At 35.0% G+C, this 20,164-nt stretch overlaps 1 protein-coding gene across 1 annotated transcript in view; it reads right to left on the minus strand.

Annotated features, from left to right (window-relative positions):
* The window catches only part of GRIK4 (glutamate ionotropic receptor kainate type subunit 4), a 147,755-nt gene that overhangs the window by 47,330 nt on the left and 80,261 nt on the right, over positions 1-20,164 (minus strand). Inside the window, exons 4-6 of the mRNA XM_072425981.1 lie at positions 6,629-6,793; positions 3,215-3,312; positions 132-297 (exon numbers count right to left, since the gene is read on the minus strand). Of these exons, the coding sequence (XP_072282082.1) occupies positions 132-297; positions 3,215-3,312; positions 6,629-6,793 (429 nt within the window). The remainder of the gene's footprint in view (positions 1-131; positions 298-3,214; positions 3,313-6,628; positions 6,794-20,164) is intronic.

The following is a 20,164-nucleotide window of genomic DNA, read 5'->3' on the forward strand; positions in this document are numbered from 1 at the left end:
TATATATATATATATATATATATATATATATATATATATATATATATAAGCAGATTACAGTTTAGCTTTAACCCAGGAGGTAAAAAAATCTAAATTCAGAATACTAACTGAAAGTTGTTCCAACTACTTACACTCGGCTTTGGCACAGATAAGACAGGCAGTGGTGCTGTTGAAGAAATTTAGTAAAGCTGCGATAGCTGCACTGACGTCTGTGTTGCTGGGATGAAGGTTCAGAGTTGTGAATCTTGGAAATTGGAATCTTAAAACTTCCTCTGGGGATACTTTTATGTGTGGCACCTAATAAAGAGAAGTTAGCTTTTAGGTTAGAGGTTAGAGGAAATATACCTTCTGAATAAAAAAGAAAGACAGAAACATAAGTTAAAATGAGAAATGCCAGTATTAAGAATAAAAGAGAAAATCAAACAAAGTTTTTAAAGATATATACTTTGCAAACATTTTAAGAAGTTTAAAAAAAAATGATGTAAAATGAAAAAGCTTTCAAAATTATTGAAATTAAATATTTTAATTATTAACTAACAACCTGAGAAATAAAAAAAAACATATCATATAAATATGACATGACTATGGACTTTGTAAAGCAATGCGTAATATGTCCGCACTATATATATTTTTTGTAATAATAACAATATTATTTATTGTGTCCATCCTTTGCATTTAAAACAGTTACAATTCTCCTAGGTACACTTGCACACAGTTTAAGAAAAACTGCAAAAATCTAGAACTACCCACAGTTTATTGAAAATGTAGGCTGTCTCAGTTGTAACTTTACTGATGAAAGTGTATTCTCTCCAGCCTTGGAGAGCTTTATAAAATCAGGCCCAGTGATGTTACATTCAGGGAGAAGTATGTATGTGTGTGTGTATATGTACACATGCACTGTATATAGACAATTCATTTATTTCTAATATTTCATTTCATTAATGAAAGTGTAAGAAATATCAGAAGCTGCGTCTAAACAAATTGAACAAGAGTACTAAATCTAAAATGATGTAATAAAATGTAATATGCATCTGCATCATAAAGTTGGGTTAATTGCAAAAACTGTCATTATTTGTCTTTCATGCCTACTACATTCTGGAGGAGTTGGAAGTCTCTGTGAACCACACATCACTCTACTTTAAAAGACAAATGAATAATTAATACAGAGGCGTTTATGTATTACTTACAGGCATTCTGCCGTGTGAAGGAAATTATTCACATCCCATTTATCCCAGTTCTAAATATTTCACTTATCAGTCAGCATATTGTGTTAAATTGCCTTTTTTATATAAGCCAATCTTTAATGTTGTACAATAATATTAATAATGAATATATAACAGGCCAGCACTTGTCTTCATTTTAAATGCATCATGTCAACCACCATATCAACTACATTGGCTCAGAATATGAAAGTGGGACTGTGTATACACCTTGCAATTTGCAAGGCTGGAAATGATCTTTCGTGGCGTTTTTAGTAACAAAAAGTGGCAAAAAAATAAACAAGCACAGTACACACAGCGCCTATTTTGTTCCATGGAAAGGGAAAGGGGGAGAATGAGCAAGTGGCATCCTACTGTGCTATCCTCCCTTGACTTGTACAGTGCTCGCTTATGGGTCCGTGGGTCCTGATGAATGCATGAACCACGACAGATGACCATTGTACACATCAGATTCACACCCGAGATGAGTATGGCTGTTCATTTTGGGCAAGAATACTCTAACACAGCGTTACAGTGTTGTCTGGGAGTTAGTAAGAACAATTCATTGACATATTAGGCTATTCTGAACCAATGAGAACTCCACCTGTGCAATTTTGATGTTATATTCAGTAAAGAAAGTTCCAGAGTTGAGTATCGATCTTATGGCCTTACACTTGACCCTTTTGCTGTTGGGCCAATTTTTCTTTTTCAAGGAGTTATTTACACCTAGTGCAGTAATGCACCCATGGTAATGAGCTAGATTTGAGCATGATTGTGTTGTGCTAAGACACCATATTCATTTTAATGCAGTGTACTATTACAGGTTTACCTGTGCCTTTTGCATATATGATGGATTGCCCAGGCACACTGGATAGCATTTAAAATAAATGCCACTACATTGTATGTCAGTGGTAAAGGAATTGACTGGATATGTTTCAAAAGTTTCAATAACTATGATAGATTTGTAGTTTGCTGTCTGTTTCCTGAGAAGCCCTTGTGTTCTGTAATCTTCTGTAATTACAGTGCCGTATGTAGAACGGTGCCTGCACACTCCCAGTGACAACCGGGAATAAATAGATTTCAATGATAAGCACAGAAAGAGTTTTCAGGGTCAGTGGGATCGAGAGACAAATTAAAGGAAGACAGCATGAAAAAAAGAGAAGAGAGGGAGTAGAGGGGAATAAAGGGACACGTCTCACAAGAAAATGTAATTCATTTTTCAGTGTGCTATTGTACAAACCCTCTACAGCATTTAAGTAATTTAGAATTCAAGCAGCACCTCTTGTATTAAAAGAAGTATGGCGGCTTGCATTGCTGACCTCCTTCTAATAATACTTGTAACTTGGACTCCTCATCTTCAAACCTGCCTTGTCCTAGCTTGTAAAGTTAGCACCCATATGACAACAGCTTTGGCCCCTCGAAAGAATTGTCAGTTAGAAGACTCCAAGCAGATCGGACAGTACTGCACCCCACATGCTTAGTTAGGTCACTAGGACAAATGAGTGCTATTACCACCAGGGCCTTCCTGAGAGAACATGGCTAACTCCTCAATCTCCAATATTACTCCCTAGCTTCCTAACCCAGGGGTTCCAAATTTTTTTTGTTGAGGGCCACTTCACTGTTTTGTACCTGCTGGTCTACAAGGAAATGTGTGCTATGGTAAGGAAACATTTCTGTATTGGCAGCTATTTTCTTGTAGGCCAACTGGCAGGAAATTTATTGTAAAAATCAGAAAGCCCCTAATAATCATGTGACTAGTTAGAAACCACAGAAGGGCTCCTAATTAGGAAAATTTAGATTTGTTATGTAGTCTATTGTAACTATATACATTTTAAATAAAAATACGAAATTATTGCAACATATGTGCTGCAGAATATATTTATTACTTTTGCTTTATGTGTTTAGATTTACTTTACAAATGACATACAACGGAAAGACAAATACTTGGCATGCAAACAAGATAAAATAAAAAATATTCCATGCAGGTAAGTATAACATTCAATAAAAGACCGAACCTCCTTCTCTCCACAAATGTTGCTGATGATGGAGCTGGATGATGGACTGTAAGATGGGCCCAGAACCCCCAAAACACCTTTGGGTAAGATCTGGCACACTGCAAAAAAAGAAGAAAAATCATAAAACAAATTCCTTTATGTATGTATTTTCATGGAGGAAAGGGAAATGTAATTTAAATAAACATTTAATACAAGGAGACAGTCCAGCATTTTCTAGACATATATGTACAGGTTTGAATTACCTTGCAGCCAATAGTACACATTTAATTTATTTATTTTATTAGTATTTGGTGGAAACATTTATGTAGCCTGTTTTAATACTGCAAGCTAATGGTGTGTCACCTATTTGCTCAGTTGGACTGTACCTAGAACCCCTAATTGTTGGTCTTTGCAGAACTATGGTACAACTTGAATTTAAAGGAGAAGAGTGCCCTTGGTAACAGTGTAGGAGATGCAAAAGGCTCAGTGTTGGTGGGTATGACCTCTTACGCATCAAAATTTATAGCACCCTTTCCAGCAGTGTAACTATATAGGATGGGGCCCCCAGCATGCAGTGTCAACTGTGACAATACGTATAATTATTCCTAACATTAGGTTTGCCTAAAGGATTAGCAGAAGAAAAAGAACTGTCAATATATCCAGATAACAAGGGATCACAGTTTTGGATAAAATGTATAGTTCTAGTAATCAGCTAAGGATAAACTTTGGAATTGGGCATACAGGTCATTTCAGTCTGCAGCCAAAATTGAGGGGGCAATAAATAAACAGTGTTAGGACAGCTAAGTTAAATGTTTTTCCACACAAAGGAGTATCTGTGACTATTGAGGATCTTAAATTCTAACTTAGCCCTTCTATACTGTATACTGGAAATGTCACAGTTATTGACATTTTCCACTTGGGTCCCCCTCCTACCCCAGGCCTTTCAGTACCTGTGGGCTGTTGTGGTTATTGTTATGCCAATGACTATTACCATATCAAATAAACTTTAGTTTAAAAGTAATATGTATTTGTTTGCTGTTGTTATACTGCTCATCGACCCACTATTTATTCCCTGTTGGGTTGCCATAGGTGGATTCTACATGTCTTTTCCGAGGCATCACAACCTCACTGCCAGTCTGAACAAAGCCTTTGAGCACCTAATATGTTTTGCCACATTTGCAACTGTTCAGGGGACATGTGATTGTGCAAAAATAGCAAGCAAAATGTCTCCATCTCTCAAAGATCTATTTATTGCCTTCCTTCTACATGTTTAGACATCCAGCGACACAATGACATTACTTCAAGGCATCTATGTTTTCAAAATTACAATGTAATGCAAAACATGGCACACACAAAATGCAGTGCTTATTCTACATGATTGTAATCACTCATTGATACCATTTTAAACATTTTAAGTACTTCAAGACATTTCATTTAATCGTGACAAATGTTCTTTTTAATACATTTAATATAATTAATTTTATATCAATAAAACACCTTCATCCATTCAATCATGATCAGTTTAAACTTCATAAATAGTTTTAATTTCATTCATTTTATAATATAAATATTACAATTTCATCACCACAATTGTAAAAAATTAAAGGTCTCTTTCAATCTATTACGCACCTTGAAATCTAATCAAAAAATCCAGCCTGCTTCAGTTTGGATATGGATTTTTTTTCAAGGTCACTCTTTCAGGGTTCCAGTTTGTTATCTTAAATTACCAAGAAGTTCAAATAATCTGGTTTTCCACCATGTTCCGCACATGTGTTTCAAAGTTCTTTTCCTTCTTGAATAAAACAACATTGACGTGTTCTATGACATATCTTGTGAATTATCTATCATCTATCCTATATATAGTTTGGGACATGGACTTTTTGCCACATATACCACTGATGCAAAACTATTATATAAGGATCAGTTATCAATCCTTTTTCCTTTATGAAGGTTCTGAAATTTGATTTATATAGTTCGTATATTGTAGCAGGAATTTCAGGGTTGACACAGGATGGGTATACCAGAACTGTCTTTTAATGTTTTTTTTCTTCTTAATATCAAAATAGCTTTGGACCAAAGTATCCCTGATATTTTTCACCCTATAAAACCTAATAAATGGATTTTATTGTAGTACATATTTCAGATCTTTATCTTACCATAAGATAGACCAACAGTTTCTAATAATGTAAGAAATCTCACCCATTTACTGTGAAGGAGTGCTTATTATTCTTACTTTTCTAATCTCTTTGATCTGTCAGAATTTAGTAAGAATTCTTATGTCTTTCTCTACACTTTTCTATAAGCTTGTTCGTTGTACTGACCTTTTCTGGTTTCTTTCTCTGCATTTTCTACTAACCTGTTCAGGGAAATGTTTTCCACTTTTTGTTCTCACCTTTTAGAAACCCAATATTTATAGGTGGGAACAGGCTGTGGTCAGGCATTAAAAGGTGAAGAATAAAAGAACCATACTACCTGTAAATTGATGATCAGAAACTGTTTTACTTAAAAAAACTTCAAAGTGGCAAATAAATGCAAAAGTGGTGAATGGGGTGCTTGAAGAACCCCATTGTCCTCCATTGTGGCATTATCCACTTCCAATTCTCAACTTCTCAACTTGGCAATGGGACTTAAAAGTGCCAAAGTAAAAAAAATGTGTTATTTGTGTTACATGACACCATCATTGTGGGGAACAGACTGTTTCCCCCTTAATAAATAGGCCCTTCAGAAATAACAAATTACTCTTGCCAACTCCTTTGCTGGTTATAAGTGAGCAATATTCTCAGGGTTTTTTTTAGCATATAGCAAATTATGAAAAGGTGAAGAACAATAGAACCAAGTGGCAGCAAATGTTTCTCTAGTGCCCTTAATTCCTAAAGTGAGATCTTCCATATGCATAATATCATTACCCTAGCAAACCACATACCAATTGTTGTAGGAGAGGTTTGTTTCCATGTTTAGAGATGTACACAGTGTAAATTTCCTCCCCACCACTTCTACTATTTGTATACAACAGGTTGAAGGCTGTTCTCAATAAAAAAAACAGCAGTAGGCATCTTGATTCACTGGTGGTCATCAGAGTATTGACACACCCCATGACCACCAGCTAACTGAAATGTTTACTGGCTTTTTTTTTATTTACCAATGGGCTTTCAGACTTTTGTATTCTAGCAGTAGTAATGGTGACAAAGGATTGTACAAAAAGTGCTAATTTCATTTAGCCTAAACTTGGCTAGTATTCAGCTCTATTAGAACCAAACCGAATGTCAAATGTCTGCCAATTGGCCCAAGTCGAACACACTAAAGAAGACACTTAACTGCTATTTTTAGAGTGATTTATGTTGGTAATGCTAAAGGAAATTCCAAGCAGCAAATATATTCACACCATCTCTGGTCTGTCACAGATATATATTATGCAGCATTAGGAAAAACACATACTTGTTTCTGCCGTTTCATACTCGCTGTCTCTCAAAAGCTCAAAGATGTCAACTTCAAGCTTTGATTTTCCTTGCCTCTCGGGGTGTCGATTTATTCTGTCCTTGGCCAGTGTAATGGAAAGTCTCTCTCCTCTACTGCATTCCATGGGATCATCTAGAATTGCAGCTAGTAAAAGAAAAAGTTATTTTTTTAGTAAGTTCACTTTTGTGTCAGTTATACCACAGAATTAAACAAAAAAAGTGAATGTATTCGTTTTTTTAACTTCCTTTGACTGAAATAGTGCCTTGATTTTCCTGCACTGTTTTTCCTTTTATTATGAACTAGCAGGGAGTGTATACAAGGAATTTGTAAAGTACAAAAATTGCAGGCTTAGCATGATGCTATAACAGTGATATACATGTAGTCCCAGAGTTAAGAACATCCGACATACGGACGCTTCCTAGATACGAACGGAGCTTCCCTGCTCACTCATGTAGGACGGAGGCTTGATGGGGGCAGGTGGCGGTTTGCATGACTTGCAGAAGAAATCTTTTGCTAAACACAGCTGAGGTTGTGGGTGATCTTAAGAGTGGAGCTGATCTGTACCATCTTGTAACTCTTTAATGACCAAGACAAATTCTGCAGGTGTTCCTTTTTGCATATCAAAGCACAGCTTGCTCCAGACGTTAATGAATATCTAGGCTCCATAAAGTTTTTTTGCTTTGTTTGTGATTAACTCACAGTGAGAATTTTATACAGTAACTGACACCATGCTGCCTAATAACATGTTAAGACAAACATCTGTCCTATTTGCATTTAAATAAAATAATGTACCTGTTCCAACTTACATACAAACTCAACTTAAGAACAAACGTTCCGTCCCTATCTCCTATGTAACCTGGGGACTACATGTATATCTTTTCTTGCAATATAAGCATTACCCTGTGGGAAGGTTTAGAAGAATCCTTTACATGTGCTTATGTGATGTGCGTGTTTGAGGAGTGCATTTTTGTAAAAAATCAGACTTACTGTGCATGTTACAATCTGACCATGAGTTCTATCAAAACTATGTAATACAAGGCAAGGGCCTGAGCTACCTAATGATGCAACATGACCCAAAAATTAAAAATGCATTCAGCTGCAGAACATAGAATGAAAAAATCACTCAAAATAATGTTTGTTTTTTCTAGTAGAACTTCATATACACAATTCAAATTAAAAACTTACATACCTAAAATCAACCTAAATCATTTGAGAAATTACATTTAATATTTAGTAGAATTCAAGGTCTTCTTTCCTTAAAATCACTTTCATATTCTATGCTCAGAGTATGCTTGTAAAGAAAAAAAAGGCTGCATTATGTTGCCAAAAACCTTCACGTTTTTGTTTTGTCAACTCAAGATTTTGGAAAAGCCATAGACTATAAAACAGAAAAGAGTTTGCATAAACATCACAATTTAGTAATTCTTTAAAACTTCCAGGAGGTCTATAGGCGTACATGGTATAATCATGGTATATATTATGGTATAATAATATTGCTATTAATAGCAGTAAACAAATCATTAAAGAGGTGTTTCAGGACCCCTTGGATCTTTGGACCATAAAAATACTTGAATGATTATTTACATAATAATATGATAAGCATTTCTATAATGATGAAAAATGTAAGCAAATTGTACTTTGGAGATAAAGTGATATTTTAACTTTATCACTTTGAGAGTTATTTGTGGATTAACAAGAATATTACTATTTGGGTATTATGTTGCGTATGTTGGTTGTTGTCTGCAAAGGTTTTCATTTACCTTATTCTTATAATTCAGCCTTCCAAGCTGCTTCATAAGTTCTACCAATATAGGAAATATCCCAGCATTTATTTGCACACAGCATAAACACCAAATTGCAATCACCATTGAATCTGGCACTGCAAATGTTGATTGTCCATGATCATGGTTTAAAATTAGTTTACCACTCTGTTCTATTACTTTAATTCCATTCTTGCTGTCAGGAAGTGTGTATTGGTGTTAAAACTTTGAATGAAATGGCAGAATGTTTAAATTGTTTTGAAAACACTAGATTTGGGATGTTTAAATGGCACTATAGGTGGACGACAGATGGTGTCAAAGGGCCCCCCATCCCTTTTCAGAAATAGACCTTTAAATTTGTTGTAGATGACCTTTTTGACAACTATTTGCCAATTTACCAATATTTATCTGATTACCCTGGATTTATGGATCTTTTTACTTTAGGGTTATAGTTACGCATTCCAAAGCTAGCACTAGGCACAGAGCAGACTTAATAATTCATGACTTACTGGGAGACTAAAGTTGGCCTAGAAGGGGATGGATGGTCAGCGGCCTGGATGGATGTCACCATCACATTTAAAAAAAGCAAACATTGGAGACCATGTATGGCCCCTTTGTCTAGCCATAAAGACAACATTCTTTAGCATTCATGACCTTAACAAGACAGCCAACATATGACTATAATAGTTTTATTGCTTAGTGCTGGGGTCACATTCATTTTTTATAGCATGTGCATTCTATGGCTCACCCTAAAGGAACAGAGGGCATAAGCAATATTGTATGTATGTTGAATGGGCACAACAAACCAGGCCCACACCGAATGCATTGAACATCAGTATAAAATCAATTCCAAACATTTACTACCACATGCAGGCATGTAATCCAATCATAAACGTGTTATTCCGTTTAGTAAATCGACTTCAATATATTTGAAAAAGGTTAGGATATGAAAAATTAAGTATTCCTTAGCCAACTCTGTAGCTGCTTCTCAACACAACAAAAGATGTGGAAAACATAAAAAGAGAATTATCACTAAAAAAAAATCCCACAATGATGATGGACTATGCTAAGCTCTGTATCACATTTTATAAGAGCAATAGCACATTGGTTGTGTGAAAGCAATGTGTCCATATCAAAAGTGTCTGATGTCCATGACATTAAAGCAAGGTCCTCTGAAAGACATCTGCCTTGCACACTAAAGGCTTTGCGTCTATTCCCAGTTGCCTCTAAATCCCTCTCATCAGATTCTATGCCTGTGCCTGACATCAAACATTAGCTCTGTCATTTTAGCTACAGAGAGATTCAGCAATAAGAGAATATTTGCAAAAATAACTCAACTGTTTCCCCTGCCACACTCCAGTTCACTAGCTAATGCTTCACCACAGGAAACACAAACTGTGGTTAAACATGTCAAAATGGCATCTGGGCTATGTGTTTGCAATTTCTTAATGCAAGACACATGCTACTGAGTTGTTATACATTGCATTATGAATTCATTAGCATAAACAGACTTTTGATTATCAGGTTTTAATGGATTCTGCAATGAACTAAGACACATTTTCCCTGTTTAATGTAACATTGCTGATTAATGCTATCATTATGTGCACTATATAGTCAACGTGTACAGTGAAGGTATTCCTTTAACGTAAACACAGATCAGCAATACTTCATTGGTAATTGTCAACAATATACCAATAGAGGGGACAAAAATTATAAAAACAATAACTTAAACTAAAATGGTACTTTTTACCATTTACTAATCTTCTGAAGTAAGGTAGAATAAAATATAAAATTACAATTCAGGGTTAGAGCTAAAAGGTATACCTTCCATTTTAAAATTTGTAAAAGATGCATACGTTAAAGGATTAAAAGGGGATTCTCCACCTTCTGTGGGAAATAATATTGTCAGTGGGAGGCAAAAATGCCATTGTGTCAGTAGGAGGAAACCCGGGCCCTGCATCAATGGGAGGTACAGTAAAAGCTACCACAGCAGTGGTTTTATTTTATCATGCTTATTACAACTAAATCACACAAGATTACCCTGTCACAAGATATACCTATCTAATTTAGTTTCCCAAGGACCAAAAGATCACAGCTGCAGGATTGGTGGACAGAGGTTTTAATGTCTGTATTCATCAAACAGGGGAACAAATTGTCATACTTGCCTAAAGCGACCTGTCCTGGCACAAGCATAACGTCAACACAAATGCACTGAAAATCCGCTTGTTATTGCAGTATATCAGAACAATGCATAGATGGAACATAACGTTATTCAAACACTAAGGTGTCTACGTACAAAGAAGTGAATCTGACATTTATCAAACATTGTTAATTCTAGTAGAGAATCAAATATTGTGATTGAAAACACATGAACCTAAAAAAACTCTACTACAGAATGCTTGGTGAATATCAGATTCTCAGCATTATAAATAGACTACTAAATATCTTGCACGGTGGCCTAGAGGGTAGACATTTTTTGTGCCAAATTAAAGTATAAAATTGTCTTAGCTTGACTCAGAGATCTATTCTATTCTTTGCATATCAAAGGCTGTTTGATATTTCAAAAGACTTGTATCATAAAACAGTCTATACCTTACACCTGGGCCCAAACTAAGCAATGAATTTGACAGCTCAAATATCATTTTCTTGATTGATCTCCAAAAGCATTAACGTTGCTAAATGTGAACATGAAAGATCATGTCTGTAATTTGTATTGGTTTATAAAAATGAATGGGTTATGCTTTGAAATAGACAAAAGAGCACTTATTATATATCAGGTATGTACAACTCATATAGAACAGTGGGGTGAACACATCTTGGGACCACAGTATGTCTACTTTTAATAATCATAACATTTTCCAGGATTGGGGTCATGGAATTTTACTGCTAGATAGTGGAGAGATGTAACTTTTATAAACTAGAGAACAGCTAGGGGCTTCATTCAGAGAGGAGTAAAAGAACTATTTATACCTCAAATCTACCAGTTTGACATTCCAAATAGGCCACTGTTTGTCAAAACTGGTGTTATAGTTTAAAGGGGCTATTTATAAGGAACCGCATAGTTATATTTGAGGTGCCTGATTTATTAAATCTCTCTAAGGCTGAAGAGAATACACTTTCATCAGTGAAGTTTGGTAAACCAACAAACCTGCAATGGATCTGGTCCAGGATTCAAAACATTTGCTAGCAAAAAAGCAAAAAACTTTGAAGAAATCCATACCAGATTTGCTGGATCACCCAGCTTCACTGATGAAAGTGTATCCTCTCCAGCCTTGGAGAGCTTTAATAAATCAGGCCCAATGACTGAAGTCACTGATAGATATAAGGAAGGTGAATAATTCACCTTACAAGATAATAAAGATGTTGACGGAACAGTCATTTTTAGTTTGTCTTAGCTTGAATATTTGTGGATATTTGCATATTTTGTATGTATATTGTAGACTTTGACCAATATGGGTGAGAATGAAGGCTGTAAGTTGGTAGTAAATTTGTCTTGATTAACCTAAAACTGTAGTTCTTTTTTTGTAAGTCTACGCCATTCTGTTGTACTTTGTAGTAGTCATTCTTTTTAAGAATAAGAAAATTGTTTCTCATGCTACTAAATGCCTTTTTGAGCTGATGTATATTTTTACACATAAGTTGGTTGGGGTCCATCTATGTATTTGTTACTTTTGATGAGAATAGATCTTTGACAAAAGAGCCCTTGTCTACCACTGAGCAGTGTTTTCCTATTATATGTTCTGTATGATATCCACCTCAGTAGACCCTGGGGGTTTATAGAAAACAACCATTATGTGTCAATTTGTGAGTCAATTACATGCCTAATAAATGTGGTCTCTTGCTGCTGCCTTTTTTATTGAAAGAACATGGCATTCAAATGTTTGCAGGTTTATTTTACCTGCTTTCATTAAGAACAATGAAATGAAATCTATGAGAATACTGAAATGCAGGGGACTGAGGGCTGTGAGTGAAATCAGACCAGAAAGATAACATGTTAAGTGAGAAGGAGCAATTTTCTTGACTGACTGATTAATTGAATTTAGAACAGGGGAGGGTTGGCAACTATTGGCCTTGGGGGCAAACATAAATAAGTGGTCTACTCTCTTTAGCAAGTAGCAGCCTACATTTTATTAATTGAATCATTCTAATGTACTCAAAGTGCCTTTTTCAGTAACTTTACGAGTCCGTTTAAATAAAATCCCAACCTGTCACAAAATTTAGCAACAGTATCATTTTTTTTAAGGAAGTCATAAATTTCATCATTAAACACTAGTTTGTAAAGTACATTTGAACTCGATGATGAAGATTTGTTTTCTCATAGGGAACATCCAGGAATGCAGTAGTAGTAACATGAAAAATGTTCTTTCTGTCTAGACATCCTCCTGACCAATAGTTTACTTCCTGGTATTTAAAGGATGCCTAGATACTCCTGTGCCTACAGCATCATAAATGTATATCTGCAGTGTGAAATCTACTAGGACATTGCTATCTGTGACTGCCGCTCTCACAAATATACAGAAAAATAGAGAAATAGGGCTTGATTTATTAAATCCCTCCAAGACTGGGGAAGTAAAATTATCATGTGAGAACCTGGGTGATCCAGCAAACCTGGATTGGGTCTGATCCAGGATTGAAAACATTTGTCAGTTATTACCAAATGATTTTTAATAAATACATTCCAGGTTTATCAGATCACCCAGGTTCACCCATGGCAGTCCATCCTCAGTCTTGAAGAGCTTTGATAAATCAGGCCCATACGGCCTGATTTATTAAAGCTCTCCAAGGCTGGAGAGGATACACTTTCATCAGTGAAACTGGATAATCCAACAAACCTGGCATGGATTTTCTTAATTTGTTAGCAAATGTTTTCAATCCTGGACTAGATCCATTTCAGGTTTGCTGGATAACCCAACTTCACTGGTGAACCATTCCAAGTCCTCATCTGAGAAAGCTGAAAAAAGTTGTGGTCCGAGTTAGAAGACCACAACTACCGGTACCTAACAATTTTGCAATGAGACCTTTTTGATTCCAATTCTTCCTCTAAAAGGACTGTATCTGGTTTTTGGTTTTAGACAGACCCTGTAGCCTGGAAAGGAGAGACACCTCCCTCCACTCCCTTCTCCTCTTCCACCCCTTTCTCCCTCCTTATATATCTTCTTTTTTTTATTAATACATCTTCCTTTACCATTCTATATTTATATAAACAAAATATCAAAGCTTCCTATTATAAATCTATGTATTCTGCCTATGTATGGGTTGTTTTTTTGTTTTGTTTTTTATGCTGCCCTGTCTGTATCACTTAATCATTTTTGATACATTTAATCTTTTGTGCCTACTCTGTACCCTCTATTTCTCATTACCAACCAGTGTCTGTTTTATTTTCTATATTCTTATGGTTTTTATTTTTGGTTCTTTTTCGGGTGTAATAGAACAACAGAATTAAGAAAAACCGGGCTTAATGGTTGTTAATAAACATAGCCAATCATTTTTTCTTTAGGTGATGTCATTTTTGGACGTAATAGAAAAGAAGATGCAGGAGCAAAGAGGATGTAAAAAGACTTTAGCAGAATTCACCATGTTGGTAGATTGGATGAAAGGGTTTATGTATGCTTTACTTTTATCTGTTTTATTTTTTTATTTTGAATGATTATAAATCTGCTTTAAATTTGTCATGTACAGTGCCTATTTCATACGAGAAGATAAAAGAGTATTAAATTATGAATGTTCAAGTGCAATCAGGTCAGCAAGGTATCACATGTATTATAATTGTTAATTTGCAAAGTTTCATTATGGAATTAAGGGTCTGAATTTAATAAAAATGCAACAATGTGTTTATGTTTTGCATGCCATGCATTTGACTATCTCCAAAATTAAAAGCAAAAAAAAAAGAGTTGCTACACTTTTATGGTTTGTACAGTTGCAGCAAATACAAGAGGGAGAAGTTTTCCTGCATTCTCTATATACATGCAGACACAATAAAATATCTTGTCTTCTTTTAATAATGGACAACATTTTCCAAGGAACATCTGAGTCAGAGAGGCATGGCAAATAAATTTAATAGAATATAAAAATAAAAATCCTTTGTGTTTTTTTTTTGTTTATATTTAATTTTTTTTATATTTATGTTTTTGTTTTTTCTTTTGCACTGTCATTATTATTCATTTTCTATTTTCTATTTCTTTGTAACAATATTCTACACATTGTGTCGTAATTTCCACCTCTCTAATAAAATCCTCCAGTGAGCTACAGTTACATACCCATATATTATTCCCTGCAGTCTATTCCTGTGTGTAAAAATAGTTAGATCTAAAAAATGAACTTGGCTTGTACTCATAGTTGGTGTAAATTTTAGATTATAATCATTGTGCATATAAAATTGGAAGCTTGAGGAGCAACCTTAATTTATTATGAACATTTCAGCCAAGATTTGAGATCATTATGCCTGACTGCTATTTCAAAACTTGGAGGACCATTTACCTTTAAATAGATGATTACAGCATACTCAGCAGTCTCTAAATTTTATGGCTAAATTTGGGGTTTTGGCCTTGTAAATGTTAAAGACTATTACTCTAAAAATATGTAACTGCTCATTTATCCCGTTCCATAATGTCATTAAAATATTAGCGGTATACCTATAATACCTATGTAAGCTATTGTATTTTAAGTGCTGAGTAATAATGAAATATAACGAAACATGACAAATGATATTTACCAGCTGTGAGATACAGGTACGTCTATTTATAAATGTTTAGCTAAATAAAATTATCCAGTTTTAATTAGGTAGATACACTATTAGGTGCTGAAAATATCAAATATTGTCATCAAAACATTACAAAAATAAACACAAAAATATAGACTAAAACAAAAGATGATAAATGCTTTAAAATATCTATTATAGAAAACATTATTTGGAGTATTCCAATATCAGTTGTAAGTGTAGGACAAGGAGATTAATGAAGCATTTATTAATCCATGCTCTCGAAAGAGAACATGACATAACAAAATGTCTGTCTCATCAAATATATCTTAGAAAGCTACAAAAAATATATCTAACAGCAATATATTTGTTAAACTGAATAATAAATAATTTTTTAGTATTTTAAATGCAAGTCCTCAAAAAATATTGACAATATCGGACTTCATTACATCAAAAAGCCTAAGCTGTAAATCCATAGTCCAGAACAAGGACTGGACAAACACTGGTCCCCAATCTAAGCAAGCGCCCTCTCAGTCTCAAGAGACTAGTTGTGCCGTCCAAGCACACGGTTGCCCCGGGACTTCTGTGCTCAAGGGGTGTTGTTTAGGGAAGGACTAGCAGAGGACCAGGAGCCCACAGATAATGGAGCACAAATAATTCCACCAGTGGAAAGTCCAGAATAATCAGCCAGAGGTCATACACGAGTAATCAGTCCACCAGATGAGGTATTCAAGGGCAAATCTGCCCCTAAAATCACCTTCATCGGTGCACAGCTTTAGATGTGCTGGGCATGCCGAGAAGGTACATCTCAGACTGCACAGCTAAAGGGAAGCAGGAGATGCTGCTATTTCCTAGTTTTCCTTTCTACTGCAAGCAACACTGCCGAACATAATGAACAGAGTGTGATACTGTGGTGGAGTTATTGGTTAGGCTCCCTACTTCTGTTTAGAAAAGCTATATAGTTTTGAAAGAATAATTAGTATTGGGAGGTGGCATAGGACCAAACTCAGCAACAAGTGTAGTTGGTCACCAGTTGCCTTTTCCCTGTTAATATTCCCTTATTAATTTGGGTTTCTCAATTTTGGCTTTACTTGGAGTTTAGGTTGCTAACCATTGAATTCCAAAACATTTGCATTATTTTTACAATACTGTTTCAAGAAAAATATACTTTCTGATTTATCAACCAGATCAATAGAAAAAGATGGAAAAGAACCAGGACCAACATCAATACCAATAGCCAACTACTGCTAAGGTTATACAATTTGAATATGTTAATTTGCCAGTTGTGAGATTTATCTTTTAAGAACCCCTACTGACTCTCTGTTAGATTGTTCTCTACTGTAGGTTTGAATGCCCTACTTTAGAATACTTTTAAAAAACAAAAAGTTGTAATGGTTTTACCCTTCAAATATACTTTTTCATTATCTGCTGTAGGTAGTCTTCTTAGGTTTACCAGTTAACGAAGTCTAAGAAAATAACATATAGTAGTTTATCAGTTACTAAAATTAATTCCTTTAGCACACAGGCATAAAATCCAAATGAGCTGGGTGCTTCATTTATATTATTTTTATTTTCATTTAACTAAACGTTTCCTTGTGTCTAGGAAGCACTGGATATCACTCTCTGCTATCATTTTGTCATTTTCTTGTAAATTTATTTTTTAGAGGTCGCGTATTGTTCTTAGTTTGCTTATTTAACAATGAACAAACCCAATTTCCCAATGTACAAGACTACAAGCGCTTCACTGGGTTGTTTAGCCATTTCTTGCCTATTATGGTTACTGTTGCCGAAATGTTCAGACCTGCACATCTGATATGGTCTCTGGATAAAAATGAAAAAAAAAAGCAACATTTCCCCTGTAGTTGGATCAGCTACCACTTGAGTAAGGTAATTGTCTTGTAATGTGGAAACAAATCTATGTCCTTTACTAGAATTACATGCTTCATTGTCCCAGTTAATGCCTAGATAACGGATATCACCCATAATAAGGACTGCAATTCTGCTTACTGCTTTTTCAATTTGTAGCAGCGCTTGAACTTCGGCAGTATCATCTATGTGATGTGCTTTATTTTAAAACCCAATAAGTATATTATTACTTTCATCAGGTATGTATAGACACATCGACTTCACAGTCCTAATTGATATCCTCATTAACATTGGGTCTCAAATTAGATTTTACTAACAGCCATTTCTTACACTTTTGTCTTTACTGTTCTTTGCAAACAAATTATAAACTTTGCTAATTTATTATCTAATCACAATTATTACTGAATCATTTTCAATTTTCCCACTATACATAATACTGGTTTCACATCAGAAAGTTCAGTTTGCCTATTTGAATTCAGAGATGTATTATTGTTGCAAGCGTGAGTCTACTATTTTACTATTACATTTAGTTTTTTGGGTTTTTTAGTAGCTTTTATTAACTGCTTTCTATTCTCACCATCTACTCCCCCATTATAACATTTTATCCATACTAAATAAAATTTCTAGTTGCTTTACCCACCCTACTTTAAAAATACCAACCTTATAACCATCTTGCACATGCTCTCCTCATTAGATACAGTTCATCCACAGCAACAGAACTTTTAGTAAAATGGGAAATTAAAAAAAGTGTTTTTTTTTATCAACTATTCAGTCAATCATTACACTTAATACACTACTATTTACAGTGACTTAATAATGTTTTCAGACAAAAAAATACTGTATAATTTGATGGCCTGGTCTGTCAAATTCACATTAAATTACAGATCTGTAAGGCTCTGGTCAGCACCAATCCTTACCCAGACACCAGCCTCCCAATCTAACACTGCAGTCTTCACCTTTAGTAAGCCCCTGCAGACACAATAAAATATCTTGTCTTCTTTTAATAATGGACAATATTTTCCAAGGAACATCTGAGTCAGAGAGCCATGGCAAATAATTTTTTAATATTTTTGTTTTTTTTTTCTTTTGCACTGTCATTATTATTCATTTTCTATTTTCCATTACTTTGTAACATTATTCTACAAATTGTGTCGTAATTTCCACCTCTCTAATAAAATCCTTCAGTGAGCTACAGTTACATACCCATATATTATTCCCTGCTGTCTATTCCTGTGTGTAAAAATAGTTAGATCTAAAAAATAAACCTGGCTTGTACTCAAAGTTGGTGTAAATTTTAGATTATAATCATTGTGCATCTCAGTGCGGGGGAATGCCGAAAGGTAAAACACATCTAGAGGTAGACAAGGATGGTTCAAATCACAGAGCAATAAATCCTAAAACTTCTCTGCTACTGCAAGCGCAGCCGCTGGAGGGAATAGGCCGAGCGTGCCCTCCTGTGGTGGGGCACTGCCTGGGATTGTAAGCCCAAAGAGCACCTCCTAACAAGAGCTCTCCCTATTCCACTAAAAAGAAAGAACTTCATAGGGCTTCACTGGCTAGACAATACAGCCTGATTTTTATGAATGAAATGGTCCACGGTATACATAGCTTATACAAACATATTAGAGAGCCATTGGCAATACCGGAGCTCTGTTATTATTCAGTCCTTATGGCAACTACTATATAAAACCTGTTTTTGTTGTATTTTAGCCCCAAAGGGAGAGAAAAATCCTCCCTGGTTAAGCTACAATATGATAGAAACAAGAGTTGCAAATTTCCTGGCTGTCAACTCTTCATAAACTATTTTATTGTGGCACATAAAATATATAATATTACCGATCCCTTATTATTTTAAATTTTAGTATGAATATTTTCCCTCCGTACAACCTCCTGACCAGTAGGGATGAACGAGAATGCCTCCGGCATTGTTGTGAAAATTTCTTTGGACTTCCGATGGTTCTGTGAAATTTTTGCAATTTTGCGAAACCATCGGAAGATCGAGGAAATTATAACAGGAGGATTCACAGGGGATTTACAGGATTCCCAGGGAATCTTCCTGTTTGTGATCCCTGGGGCACTAGAGGTTAATTACCCTCTAGTGCCGGGGATCGCGCACTGTTCTCAATGAATGCGGCCATGGCAGCATTCATTGAGAAGATCGCCAGCACTAGAGGTTAATTAACCTCTAGTGTCGGGGATCGCACACTGTTGTCAAAATCAGAGAGTTTTTTTAATTTAAAATTCAACCTTTAAAATTTTGGTAAGCGAGAACAGCCAAATTTGCCGTGAGATCGAGTTTTAAAAACTCACTCGTTCATCCCTACTGACCAGGAACCCTTTTGGAGCTTCACTGGTAAATAGAGAGCAGCATCATTTCATCTTTTCAGAATCTATAACCAAGTTTGGAGTCCACTGCTGTGCCACCCTAATTCCAATTTAACTTATATACCCTAACTACAAAAACTTTAATTTAAAAAAAACACTTTCAGGATTACTCAAATGACGCAAATCACACAGTAACTTTTATTTGCTATGCCCTCTTTTTGAACTATGTCCTTGCTTTAAACTATGCAGTTAAACAGCTAAATTGCAGTTGTGGAGATCAATCGTAAACCTTGCTGTTCCACAGAAAACCTTGCTTGCAATTGAACAAATTTATACCTGTTTCAGTGACACAGCCACTGCAGATGCCAAAAAAGAAATTAACAGTTTATATTTCTATTGATTTACTGTATTGTTTCAGGCCAGACAATAATTCCTACTGTCTCTTTAGAAGAATATTTAAAAAAAATACTTTAAATATTCTAATAAAATTGCAATTAATATACATGTTATTGCCTTAGCATCTGCTGATCATATTAGATAAAATATCAAAGTTTGTGTTACCCAGCCCAAAGTTTGTATACCTAACATTACCAATATAAATTAATAAGTAAAGTAAAAATGTAAAATAGATCTTGGTCTTCTGTCTTTTTCATCTACATACATTCTCTTTGCACCCCACAGATGTTTGGGATTAAAAAACATGTGAACGTTTTTATTCATACCTTTGGATGAATGCAACTGTATATTAGGCATGTTAAGGCTTACTGCAGTTCTTTATCATTTTGTACATGAATGCATTTTCTGCTAACTGACATCTTTGTTACACCCATTAGGTTTGATTCACTGAAGGGAAGTTGCCATTTAATT

The sequence above is a fragment of the Pyxicephalus adspersus genome, chromosome 11 (genome assembly GCF_032062135.1).
Source record: "Pyxicephalus adspersus chromosome 11, UCB_Pads_2.0, whole genome shotgun sequence".
Taxonomy (NCBI): Eukaryota; Metazoa; Chordata; class Amphibia; order Anura; family Pyxicephalidae; genus Pyxicephalus; species Pyxicephalus adspersus.